This window comes from Haliotis rubra, unplaced genomic scaffold (genome assembly GCF_003918875.1).
Source record: "Haliotis rubra isolate DU_JTF1 unplaced genomic scaffold, ASM391887v1 Scf1128, whole genome shotgun sequence".
NCBI classification, from domain to species: Eukaryota; Metazoa; Mollusca; class Gastropoda; order Lepetellida; family Haliotidae; genus Haliotis; species Haliotis rubra.
In genome coordinates, this window is record NW_025765035.1 from 75,672 (window position 1) to 89,982 (window position 14,311).

The 14,311-nt window shown below is 40.3% G+C and overlaps 1 protein-coding gene across 1 annotated transcript in view; it reads left to right on the forward strand.

Moving 5' to 3' along the window:
* Nucleotides 1-14,311, forward strand: part of LOC124290920 (TPR repeat-containing protein DDB_G0287407-like) — a 186,322-nt gene that overhangs the window by 25,609 nt on the left and 146,402 nt on the right. The window contains 5 exon segments of the mRNA XM_046727763.1: nt 9,580-9,741; nt 11,194-11,298; nt 11,828-11,895; nt 12,026-12,107; nt 12,754-12,893. Of these exon segments, the coding sequence (XP_046583719.1) occupies nt 9,580-9,741; nt 11,194-11,298; nt 11,828-11,895; nt 12,026-12,107; nt 12,754-12,893 (557 nt within the window).

Genomic DNA, 14,311 nt, shown 5'->3' on the forward strand with positions numbered 1-14,311 from the left:
AAGGAAATAGGAACTCCACTAATAGACCTATTTGCCACTCGATTCAACAAACGACTGACAAATTCGTATCGCCAGTTTCAGACCCACTAGCATTGGCAACAGACGCACTAAGCATATCGTGGGAAGGACTCAACGTGTACGCTTTTCCGCCACCAGCGTTAATCTCACAAGTTTACTCAAAATCAGTCAAACGCAGAGCCTCCATCTGAATTTGGTAGCGCCTACTGACCAGCGAGCGTGGTTTCCAACTCTTATTCAAGAAATCGGACAACCAATACTACATCTTACAGAGTGCTCGAATCTGTTAATACATCACCGGAAAGCCAGAAATATTCCAACTTCCATGTATGGATTGTATCAAGGCGTGTCTGAATAACAGGTTATTCAGCCAGAGCGGCGAAAAAGCAGTCTAGCTTGCCCTGCGTAACTCAACTTGCAACTTATCACGATGACAAATGGCACAGTTTTGTCAACTATGCTGCAAAGGAAGGATTTACAGCTAGATATGCTACTCATCCTCAAGTGGCTGACTACTTATGTTATCTACGTCAGACTAAGATTTAAAAGGCTCAGCTTGTCCACCTATCTTGCAGCAATAGCTCTGTCATAACTGAGAACGGGCGTCAAGTTAACCTAAACCCAGTTACTCGCCTTGCTACGAGCTTTCCGATTGGAGGATTAAACGCGGAAGTTTCACGCTCCAACTTGGGATCTGAATATAGTGCTCCAACACCTCACAAGTGAGGTTTATGAACCATTAGAAGATTACGAGAGAACACGCTTTGATGATATACTTGGATACCAGGCCAACCAGACAGGTTATCCCAGCTCTCTCATCTATACTTGGACCTCATGATACGATGGATCTATCACGATGGCCAGTAAGAGCACTGAAAATATATCTCCACCGAGCCAAACAGGAGGAAAAATTCAAGAGATTTATTTCCTCTATCAACAAGCTACGCAGACTGAAGTCTCATGTACTACTATCTCCTTTTAGATCAGAACTGTCATACTCACGTGCCTACAAGACTGCAGGACTCGACCCTCCAAGAGCTTCTAATCCTCATGATATTAGAGCTAACATCTACACTTGCTCTACCACGGCAAGTGCTATTGAAAATACCATAATGGAGGGTTATTTCTGGAGATCCGATATGGTGTTTGCCAACCACTATCTGAGAGATATCACCACCGAGGAGGACGTCTCAGGTATCCACCAATTCGGTCCCATGGTCCTCGCACAACAGTTGACAGTTCTCGAGAAGATAAGTCAATCTTACAGATTTTCTACTTATCTTATAACAGTACTAAATAGCTACATATATATATATTTTGCTTAAGTTCTTTTTATTATCTTAAGCTCAGTACTATGGTTATTATATCATACAATATATAAGCTAACAACTCTACGGAGTTTGTTATTATATATTTAGCTTAAGTTAATCATAGCTTAAGCTCAGTACTATACTCATATCATAAAAATATATTAGCTAACAAACTCTACGGAGTTTTTGCTATTATATACATAGCTTAAGTTTAATCATATCTTAAGCTCAGTACTATGTTTATATCATATAAGTATATTAGCTAACAAACTCTAAAGAGTTTTCTGCTATTATATATTTAGCTTAAGTTTCATCATATCTTAAGCATTATGGTTACATTATAAAATGTATTAGCTAACAAACTCTACGGAGTTTTGCTATTATATATGTAGCTTAAGTTTAATCATATCTTAAGCTCAGTACTATGTTTATATCATAAAAGTATATTAGCTAATAAACTCTAAGGAGTTTTTTGCTATTTTATATTTAGCTTAAGTTTCATCATATCTTAAGCTCAGTACTATGTTTATATCATAAAAGTATTTTAGCTAACAAACTCTAAGGAGTTTATGCTATCATATTAACAAGCTTAAGTCTATTAGTCTTAAGCATTGTATTAATGTTATATATACTTTTATCATAATAAGTAAATTGTAATAACCTTTATATGGCAGCTGATAAGTTAGCAGCAGGAATTCATCAGTTCAGTGCCTTTATGAAGTTCCCATAGGGTTATTACAATCATCACAGTTCAAATCACTAATTATTAAAATCCAAAGTATTATATATTCCCACCTCCTTTTTCCGTCGGAGTTCTACAAGCAATAAGCATGAGTCAAGATAAGGAAAAATATGTAATTTTCTGATTAAAATTGATATTTTATACTTATCCTGACTGATGAGTAAACCCTCCCGTCCTCCCCACATAACACTTTGGATTTCCCAAAAATTCAAGTGTTGGGCTCGCTATATAAAGGTGAGTACTAATTAGTGATTTTTATTGAAGGGAACTTCAATAGGGGAATACACGTGTTCCACTATGTTCGCAAAGAAGAAGAAGACAAGCAAAAAGCATGAGTCAGGATAAGTATAAAATATCAATTTTACTCTCAAAATTACATTTTTGTTGATTTAATTAGTCCACAATGTATGACAAAACATTATTTTACTTTATCCTGACTCATACTATTTGCTTCTCTCTCCCTTAACTGGAGATACAATGGAAACATCTGTTTTGTGTTCTGCTGAAACAGTGAAACTATCTCACCTGAACACACCCGACCACTGTGCAGGTGCACCATATGTTGTGTTGTCTTTCTTACGTTCATTCTTACTTAACCATCTCCATGGTGTAGTGGTTAGAGCATCCGCCCGCAGTGCGGAAGGTCGCAGGATTGATCCCTGGGCGCGTCATACCAAAAGACATTAAAATATGGTACTTGTTGGTCCTTGCCTTGCATTAATGGGTACAACAAGGACCGATCGGCTTGGAGTCTGAGTAGGGTATTCATACTTAACTGCGGCATGTTGTCTCAGTGAGTTAAAACTATAAAACCAGCTTAAGTTTTGGGCTAGTGCAAGCAGCCACACATACACACGCATGCATGTCTGTGAGTAAAATATTCTTAGGCACGACATTAAACCTCATTTCACCTCACCTCTTTCTTACTTTCTTGTCTTCACAAGCACTCTCTGAAAGTGTTGAATCTCATGCTTGTTCTGAACCAGATGTGACACCTGCTCGTCTCTCTCTCCTCCAGCCTTTGAACAATATGCAATGACTGTAAGAAAGGACAAGACCAGAAAATGGTGAAGAAACCATTTGTTACCCCAAGCATAAGGAGTAAGACAGACAGACAGACAGAATCTCCAGTTGACTTGAATGAGATTGGCTTCCTCACGGACTTTGCTGTGACTCGAAGTCCAGGCAGCGGTCGTGAACCACAAATTTCTTCAGTGTCCTCTTCCTACTTGAGACTTCAGCAAGAGAAGCCCTGTCGCCAAGGCCTCATCGGGAACAGACTATGTGAGTCCCACAGAAAAATTTGTGGGTATTAACCTCCAGCAAGAGGACTCCTCTACCAAGCCTAAGCCATAAATAAAAAGATTTAATAAGCCCTCCCCAGCGAGAAAGTAAGGCAAGTCAGGCCCCAAGTCCAATTGACACTCCCATTGACTGTAACAGCAATCTCTGCTGTCCGTTTGGGTTCAAATGAGAACGATGAATAGTTAAATAACTTGAAATAGGGATAAGTGCACAAAACATCAATAAAACATGTGGTCCTGAAACCTGTGTACCCAACAGGATCTGAGATGTGACGTTTTATAATCGATCACTGAAAAAGTTAGATTAGGATAAACTTTATGGATTAACAACTTATTTACTCAGGTGGTGATACGTTTCAATAGAAATTCTTGTATTGTTGTCAAGCAGGTATGCTTAAAAACAAAACAAGAATCTGTATCGAAATGTCACACCACCTGAATAAGGAAGTTGTTCATCCATAAAGTTTGTCCTTATCTGAGTCTCCAACTTCTAAAAATGCCACTCAAAGAAATGGAAAAAGTTGTTTAAGAAATTATCATGTAATATTCTATTTTCACTCTTCACACCGTGGGGTGACAAACGGCTTGTGGAACAGTGCCAGCTGTTTCTGGACCAGTAGGGGTCATCTCAATATATCACAGATCACATTCAAGCTCGCTCATGTTATCAATCTCTTAGTCAGAATCGCCTGTGATGTTACCTACTTTTACCACTATGGGAGGAATGGTAGCTTGATGCTGGCCATCATGTAACCATGTTCTACCTTGTCCTCCACTGTGGACACACTTCACTTCCAGATATCGACTGTTACTCAACTAAGCAGTTCATATACAAGTGTTTCAACGTCTCAGTGATAAGGTGGGAGTTGCAATATGGCGTGATTCTTACTTCTAATGTAAATGTCCACCTTATACACTGGGTCAGATTTTTATGTTTTTAATTATTTCACACAGCTGTGGCTTTGTTTCCTTTGGTGGAAATGACACATTATTGTGTTCTAGCCATGTTAACATGTCTCCTTTTTGGCTATTGGAAGTTGGTGCTTTACTGTCTGGATCTTGCATGCTGTGATAATGGGCATTGTCTATGACAATAAGTGCTCTTTCAGGAAAAGCTGTGACTAACTTATCAAAGAGGGATACCGTCTTCAGTTTGCCTAGAGACCCCCTTTGATGACATACCCTGTGGGACATCAATATCACCTTCACAAGCCCAAGCTTTCAGGGGCAATGATAGCAATCACCAAACTCCTACTCCAGGAAGCTGTTATTGAACTGAACCCAGCTGATCAGGGACGCTGGTTCTTCTCTCTTGTAATTCTGCTACCCAAGAAGGATTCTACAGAGGTCAGAATGATCATAGACCTGAAGAACCTCAACCAGAAATACCTGAGATGACTGACCAAGTTTCGGATGGAGTCTATATGAACCTCAGACAGTTCATATCCATCGATCTGCAGGATGCATATCTGCACATTTCTATCCATCCTGAATCTCAGAAATTTGTAAGCTTTGTTGTCAACGGGAGACTATTACAATTCAGGGTCCTACAATTTGGAATATCAATAGCTTGATGGCTTTTTACGATGATAACAGCCCCAGTGCTTGCTTACCTCCATCTGCAACAAGTCAGAATTCATGGATTCCTTGTAAATTTCCTGTCTTCAAACAACGACATTGTTTTGACTCTGAAGGATTTCTTGAGACAATTAGTATTCTTGGTGCGTGCAGGAAAATTATAACTACAGTCCAAGAGAGTACATAGTGGTTGTTTACAACACTCATCAAGGTATCCTTTATCCACCACTGGAATGCTACCAAGACAAACTGATAAGGACATCCAGATTCAAGGAATCTCTCAAACCCTGATGGATCTTACAAGGGAAGTTATGAGTGCATGAATAGTCTGCAGTGCAGCATAGTGTGTGCTGCCGATTAGGTGCCTGACTCTGATGGTGCGAGTTCGAATCCTGGATGGGGCTCAACTAAAAAAAAGTACTAGAATTTGTACTTTACTAAGAAAGTGCAATCCCAAATATAACATATGTTACATTTGACCACTTTCTAAATGGCATTGTGTAATCATGCATATATGCTGATGACTTCGACTCCATTATCATATCACCTATGAAGCCGATATCTCAAGTACTGGAGAACCTCAAGGCGACCTTTGTGAAGGGCTTAAGGTTTACAGTGCCTTCAAGTATCCTTGAACGGATGTACAGATGATATTATTAACACTCGTCACTCAGCGTGGGGATTAGGATTTTATATCCTATCAACTAGATTCAAAATTGGTATTTCTTCAAGATCCATACAAATATACGTCTCGACAGCCTCCTTCGTCATGCTGGCTTATATTATCCACAATGGGACAACGTGATTTATGTCACTGAACAAGATTTTACACTTGGAGCAACCCTTATTCAAGAGGTATATGAGCGGCGTAGAATTATGCACGCTTTTACTCAACCAACTAATTGCATTAGATTTTATGGAGGCCAACTTGCTACAACACCGGTGACGTCAAGCTTGGAATCTGATTGGTCCACGTCAGACAACGCCTCCCACTGACAGAGCAGCCTCCAGCATGTTTACTGACTTGTAAACAAACCCATTGTACGGGGGAATACTTCATCGGCAGCCTTGGAAACAGTATACAACTACGGCCTGTTATCATCATGGGAATCTAATAGATGTCTAGCCTTGACAGCAGGATAAACGATGTTTATGTTGGAAGTTGTCGCTGATAAAAGTTGGTATGAGTACCTGTCCCCTGCGATGCTACACGGGAGCCAGCCTTGCTATATATTGACAACGCTTCGATGTATGCTGATCAACACAGATCGCCTGTGTATATAAGGGGTAGAATGATGTATCATCACTGCAATCAGAGGTTAGCACTTCCAATGGAAAGTCCTACCGTTTGGAATACCGTCAGCTCTATGATTATTCATACGAATAACCAAGCCTATCGGCACCTATCTGCAGCATCAAGGTCTACATAGAGCGGTTATCTGGATGTATGCATACAGCTTCTTCAAAGTGCCAATCAACTCAGACAGCAGCTGAACTTCACAATTAAGTTGCTCACGCAACTAGGATAGCTAGTGAACCTGATGAAGTTGGAGTTACAATCAAAACAAGATCTTCAATTGCTGGGAATAAGAATTATCACAACACAGAATTGAAATGTGGTCCCAGAAGATCATTGGGTCAAGATACAAGCTATGATTCCATCTTGCTGCCAGACAATCGTAAGAGGTACCTACTTTGGTGGACCCACAGGTCGAATTGCTGCGGAGGGACCTATTTACAAGAGCCGGCCTTTGACACACATCTCTACGTAGACGCATTGATACAAGGTTTGGGTGCACATCTCTACAATCAAGTTGCATCAAGGAAGTGGTCCAAAACAGAGCAGCATCTTCACATCAATCTGCTGGAGATGAAAGCTGTGATCAATGCCTTACAACTATGGTCGAGCTCGCTGATCAACAGAATGCTGATGGTCCACACGGACAACTCTACAGTGGCATTCTCTATAAATCGGCAAGGATCTACAAGATCACCAAGCCTACTACAGCTCACATTCCAGTTGTTTGACATCACGGAGGCGGCAAACATCTGGATAAAGGCATGTCACATACCCGGAGCCAAGAACGTGCTTGCAGACGCTCTCTCCCAACCACTGCACCCGTCACCTACGGAGTGGATGCTCCATCCAGAAGCATTTCGGCTCATCATAAGGGAAATAGGATCCCCAGGCATAGACCTGTTTGCCACGAGGTTCAACAAACAACTACAGACGTTTGTCTAACCAGTTCCAGATCCTCAAGCCTGGGCAACAGATGCACTGAACATATCATGGGAAGGACTAAACGCTTATGCGTTTCCACCACTGATACTACTACCGAAAGTACTGTTGAAGATCAAACAGACGCAGGCGCTACAACTGACTTTGGTCGCGCCATACTGGCCAGCGAGAGTATGGTTCCTAGACCTAATAGAAGTTCTAGGAAGTCCAACAATCAAGTTACCAGATTGGCCAAACCTACTCATACATCCTAGAGCTTCCAACCCACACGAAGTCAGAGCACTGGCGTCAACATTGGCTCTGCACAGAAATTGCTCTAAATCAGCAATGATGGAGGGCTGTTTTTGGAAGTTGGATACAGTGTTTGCCAACCAGTACCTCCGAGACATAGCCACTGCGAGACGTCTCAGGCATTCACCAATTTGGGCCTCTCGTTGTAGCACAGCAACTAACGGTTCCTCAAAGGCGTTGAGTTGGAAAATCTCACCCTTTATCACGTTGACTTGTTGATAACTTTTACTAAGGAAAAGTATTAGTTTGAAAGTCCATGCACACAGTCTAGGACAGACTAGCATAAGTGATTAACTTCGGGAACTTCAAGGGATTCAAGTGTTCCACTAGCATTCGCAAGGGAAAGGGAGATAAGCAAAAGATCATGAGTCAGGATAATTTAAAAAAATAAATTTTACTTGAAAAATTACATTTTCAACATCTAGATTGAAGGTTGAAGATGCCCCACCTTCCAGAGTTGATTCAACTGATATAACCAAATGACTTTCAAGATCTTCAAGATCTTCTTTCAGAAATTTCCAGGAAGTTCCTACACTTCATATACCAAGGTCAACATTAGCAATGGAGAGGCAGACTGTAATTAAGTCCTGTTCAAAGATTCGTGAGACCATTTTTGTATCAGCAAATCTCAAGGTTCGTCTTCCATCACATCTGAAGAAGTACAGTCGTTGGTGAACTGTCAAATTGAATGTCTACGGAGGAACTTATTTAGAAGAGCCAGTTTACGCCCTACATCTGTATATAGATGCTTCACTTCAAGGTTGGGGGTTCACTTCAACACGAAAGTAATGGCAGGTCTGTGGTAAAAAGAAGAGGGTTTCTTCATATCAACCAGCTGGAGTTAGAAACAGTAATCCAAGCCATATCTCATTGGGCTCAACAGCTCAGGAACAAATTCCTTATGATCCACACAGACAAGTTGTGGCCTTTTACATTAGTCTGAAAGGCACAAGATTGGCAAGTCTTCTGTGGTTGATGTTTCAACTGTACCAACCGGCAGACAGTCTCATCCTTATGTTAAGATCAAGACACATTCCAGGAACTACAAATATGATAGCAGATGCACTGTCCAGGACAAACAAGCCATCATCCACAGAATGGATGTTATATCCGAGGGTGTGTTTCAATGGGCAGTTGAAAAGCAAGGTTGCCCACTGATAGCAATATTTGAAACACAATTCAACAAACAGACAACAACCTCATGTTTCCAGTTCCAGACCCTATGGTATGCACTGTGCTCATTCCACGTGTCTTCAGAAGATTGTGCAAATAACGAACCTTGAACTGACTTTGGTCCCACCTTAATCATCCGCATCCATGACAACTTCACCCAAGACTGGAACTCTTTGAGCTGCAGGTATGGAACGTATGAAGAACTGTGTTGTCAGATGAGGATATTAGATATTAGATATTGGAGCAGCCAAGGCTATCTCTATAGCACTTTGAAGATCTACTAGAAGTTTTTACAACGATAAAAGGAAGAGTTCTGACCAGTTCACAAGATCAAAGGGGTTCACAGCATCAAAGGCCACTCACCCTAAAGTTGCAGAATATTTATGTACAAGACATCTTTAAGGCTCATATTTAATGTTATCAGTTCAGTCTTGACTATGTTATGAGTTAAACTCATCAAGGTTCCAGAACTCATTGCACTTCTATGAGATTTGAAGATCTGCACAAGAAATTCAACGCGCTATCATGAAAATTAAAGAGTGTTATTGCGAGGGATGACTGTATATTCCTTCAGCATCTGACCAGCAATGTTTGTGAACCTCTTCAACAAACAGATTTAAAGTTATTCAAGTCTGTAGACCCCATTTCTTCTGGCATTAGCCTCATAAACTGGCCTCCAGGCATTAGCTTCTGGTAAACTGGGAGCCAATGCCCATGCGTCATGGAGATGTTTTAGTGTTCTTGGGAATTATAACACAGAATGTTTCCACTATATCTTGGGTTAAGGGAGAGAGAGAAGCAAACAGTATGAGTCAGGATAAGTATAAAATAATATTAACTTTAACAAATACATATATATTTTATTGTAAATTTGATGCTATATGTTTGATGAGTTACAGCATGTGTAATCTCTTCTCTGTGCAGCCAGTGTCCTGGTTACCAGACAAAGTTCCAGATAATGTGAAGATTGTTGTGTCAGTGTTGGACACTGAGCCAGGTATTATTCAGGAGCTTGTGACTGCAAGGAAGTACCAGAAGATTACCCTAGAGGGCCTACAACTGAAAGACAGGATAGAGATATGTATGGTAAGAGTCTCTAAATATCTGTCTGATTTGTGTGGAGGGCATTGCCTAGTTTGTTCGATGTAGACAGGGATCTTTGAAGGAGAGGGAAGGCATTGTCTAGTTTGTCTGCTGCCATACATAGAGCCTCAATGAATATGTGGAGGCATTGTGTAGTTTGTCTCTTCAGTAAAGACAGGGATCTCAGAAGGAGAAGGGAAGGGATTGTGTCGTTTGTCTCCATCTGTATAGTCGCTTAACCTCACTAAGAATGTGAACACAATGTCTTGTTTGTCTGCAGCTGCACAGAGAACCTCAGTGAGAATGTGAAGACATTGACTTGATTGTCTGCATCTGTACAGAGAACCTCAGTGAGAATGTGAAGACATTGTCTTGTTTGTCTGCATCTTTTCGGAAAACCTCAATAAGAATATGAAGGTTACTTTCTAGGTTTTCTGTTCTGTACAGAGAACCTCAGTGAGAATGTGAAGACATTGTCATGTTTGTCTGCATCTGTACAGAGAACCTCAGTAAGAATGTGAAGACATTGTCTTGTTTGTCTGCATCTGTAGAGAGAACCTCAGTGAGAATGTGAAGACATTGTCTTGTTTGTCTGCATCTGTGCAGAGAACCTCAGTGAGAATGTGAAGGCATTGTCATGTTTGTCTGCATCTGTAGAGAGAACCTCAGTGAGGATGTGAAGACATTGTCATGTTTGTCTGCATCTGTAGAGAGAACCTCAGTGAGAATGTGAAGACATTGTCTTGTTTGTCTGCATCTGTACAGAGAACCTCAGTGAGAATGTGAAGACATTGTCTTGTTTGTCTGCATCTGTACAGAGAACCTCAGTGAGAATGTGAAGACATTGTTTTGTTTGTCTGCATCTGTACAGAGAACCTCAGTGAGAATGTGAAGACATTGTTTTGTTTGTTTGCATCTGTACAGAGAACCTCAGTGAGAATGTGAAGACATTGTCTTGTTTGTCTGCATCTGTACAGAGAACCTCATTAAGAATGTGAAGACATTGTTTTGTTTGTCTGCATCTGTACAGAGAACCTCAGTAAGAATGTGAAGACATTGTCTTGTTTGTCTGCATCAGTACAGAGAACCTCAGTGAGAATGTGAAGACATTGTCTTGTTTGTCTGCATCTGTACAGAGAACCTCAGTGAGAATGTGAAGACATTGTCATGTTTGTCTGCATCTGTACAGAGAACCTCAGTGAGAATGTGAAGACATTGTCTTGTTTGTCTGCATCTGTACAGAGAACCTCAGTGAGAATGTGAAGACATTGTCTTGTTTGTCTGCATCTGTACAGAGAACCTCAGTGAGAATGTGAAGACATTGTCTTGTTTGTCTGCATCTGTACAGAGAACCTCAGTGAGAATGTGAAGACATTGTCTTGTTTGTCTGCATCTTTTCGGAGAACCTCAATTAGAATGTGAAGGTATTGTCCAGGTTTTCTGTTCTGTACACAGAAAACTCTGAAGGAGAGTGGAAAAGAGTTGTCTAAGGAACAGCTGCAGAAGATTGTTGGAAAAGATCTGACGAGAAATGCCCTCTTCCTTAAGATTATCATAGCTGTAAGTAATTCCAGGCCACCATTGGTTGTGTTGCAAAGCAAAACTTGTTTCTTTACTTAAATACAAAGGATCACTGCACTTGTACACAGCAGATATAATTCTATGTTAATGTTTTGTTTGTACTTTCAACAAAATCAGCATATGAGTTGTTGTGTCTCAGGATGTTCTGGTCCATCACTTGATCATGTGGTTTGTTTACAGACCTAAGTCATATGGTAGGAGTACTGTTGAGCTGAATCAGGAAGCAAACTTTTCTGTACAGATTGTGTGAGTGCCTGCAACCACTAGGGCAGGACATGTTTACCCTTTTTGTGAATACCAGCTGTCACTGATTTTCAATGATCCGGATAAAAACAAAATCACTTCCTACCTACTCACCCACCAACCTCACAACATGCCTCCACATCAGAGGATTTGCTTCAGAAATCAGATGATATCTGTTCTTAACTATCATTGTGATGCCATGCTCAGCATTTTGGAGATCATAAACTTTGTATCACCTCTGTTGCTTATTCTCTTTGACTTTCAGGAACTCTCTGTGTTTGGGTCATTTAGGAAACTGGATGAAAAGATAAATGACCTTTTGTCATCTGACAGGTAAGAATGAGAGATAGGAAGTTTCATAAACCTTGGAGTTGAATGCAAATACAGAGGATCTGATTACTAATCTATATCAGTCAAATGTCATCTGGGTTAATTCCATATCTAAACAACGATTTATTTGCAGCATTCGAGATCTTTGTATGAAAATCCTGGAGAGACTGGAGTCAGATTACAACACAGAAGACCAGCCAGATGTTGTACAACAGGTGAGTAACAATCAGATGTTGTACAGTGGGTAGTTAACAACCTGATGTTGTACAGAGGGTGGTTAAAATCCAGATTGATAACAAAGCAGATGGGCATGAATCTGATGTACAGTGGTACTGTAACAGCTATGTGGAGCTGATATTGTGCTTTAGATGCAGGGATGGAAATAACCCATTGCCCACGTCCGAGTCCAGTGTTTATTTCTGTCGGGCAAGCAAATTCGTATATCACACTGTACCAGCGTCCAGTTGACTTTCCAATGTTAATTATGTTGTTTATTATAAAAATTCAACAAGAAAATGGCCGGTATAGTGGAAAAAAATTTCAGGGCAAGTGATTTCACATGTGCCACTGTATCAGAGTGCACTAGCAATTTTAAAGTTATTTCCACACCTGAGATGGATAGATAAATGTTTGACAAGTTAACAAAAGGATGTTCATTAGATGGTTAGCAGCAAGATGTTCATTGAGTCGATATCATGATGTGTCTCAGCAGCTACATAACATCCAGGTACCAATGATGAATAACACATACTGTGACATATTTGGGTGAATTGTGATGTTATACAAAGGTTGACAATAATTTGTACAGCAGGTTGTTTTGCATAGGAAGGATGGAACTAACTGATTCATTGTTTGTTGTAGGTACTGAAATTGCTTCAGGTGTCTCATGAAGGTCTGACTGAGATGGAACTCAAGGAGATACTGGATATCTCTCTCCAGGTGTGGTCACCATTGTACTTTGCCTTGGAACAGTATATTGTTGTCCAGTCAGGTCTGATCAGGTTAGTGTTTGGCTCTCATCAACATTGCTGGCTTGAAATGTTTGTATTCTCATAGCTGAGAAGTCTTTTGTTAATTCTTTGAAATGCATGAAAATAGTGTCTCTGTTTGAAAGCAACTAAGAAACTTATATAACTATAACTTTTCCTTATAGTGAACCGTATGTAGATTCCAGTGTAGAATCAGTTTCTAGTAATCTGTGTTAAAACAGCTGATAATTGTACCCAACAACATGGGAAGTTGTTCATAATTTCAGTCAGTGTTTTCCTGTGTCTGACAGTTCTGTCAGTGTCTGTTCCTGACTTGTTTTATTTAAATGGCTATGTGCTATTCTTTAACATTTAGGAGGTTGGTCTCCAAAATTTGCATGACATGAAATGTTATATTTTTAAACTTATCCTATCTCATGATATGCACTTCTCTCTCTTGCTTCGACACTGAATGGAACGATGTAAACTTTTCTCCCAAGGCCTCTCTTGTCCATTCGCCCATGCACTCCATGCTGCCCTCCTTATATAGTATGACCAGACATTATTGAGAATATTAGAAATATGTTTAATTGGATTTCTAGTATAAACAACCTCGACTCCGGTAATCCTTTTCCATTAGTTTGTGAAGAGTTATCCCCCTTTGTTTACTTGCTAGCAGACGACATTTTCAGTGATCCTCAGTATGGACGATTTAGAGAAGAGGAAGTTGATTTTAGAGTATTATAACAAGGACATCAGATCAGCTAAAGTGATTTCAAGTAGAATAGGCATCCCTTTGTCCACTGTTTATCGTGTTTTGAAAAATATTGCAAAATGGATATGGCATTGAGCACCAGGGAGGCACAGGTAGGCCCAGAAAATTGACTGTCGGTGACAGGAGGCGGCTTAGTATTCTTGTTTCTAAAAACAAACAAAGGAGTTAAGAAAACTTAAGGCTGGATATGATTGATAGAGGAACTGTGGCTGTCTGTAAGGAGACAATTAGAACTGAGCTGCATACAATGGGTTGGCAGAAAAGTCGAGGAATTCCATCACCGATCTTGAAACCTAAACAAAAGGCGAAGGTTGAACTGGTGCATACAGCATCGAAATTTTAACTGGGACAATGTGATTTTCTCAGATGAAAGTTCTGTGTAGATGTTTCCTAATACACTGAAATTCTGGACCAAACAAACTGAAAAACTTTTGTATCAGCGCCCAAAGTACAGTCCGAAAATTAACGTGTGGGGTGGCATATCTGTGTTACGGGGCAACGCCCCTATGTGTATTTGAAGAGAATATGAACAGTGAGCGGTACACAGATATTCTCGAGGGACATTTACTTCCATCTGCTCACGTGTTCTATGGAAATTTTAGGATTTTCCAGCAGGACAACGACCCAAAACATCGTTCAAAGCATTCAGAAGCCTGGTTTCGGACCCAAAATATGA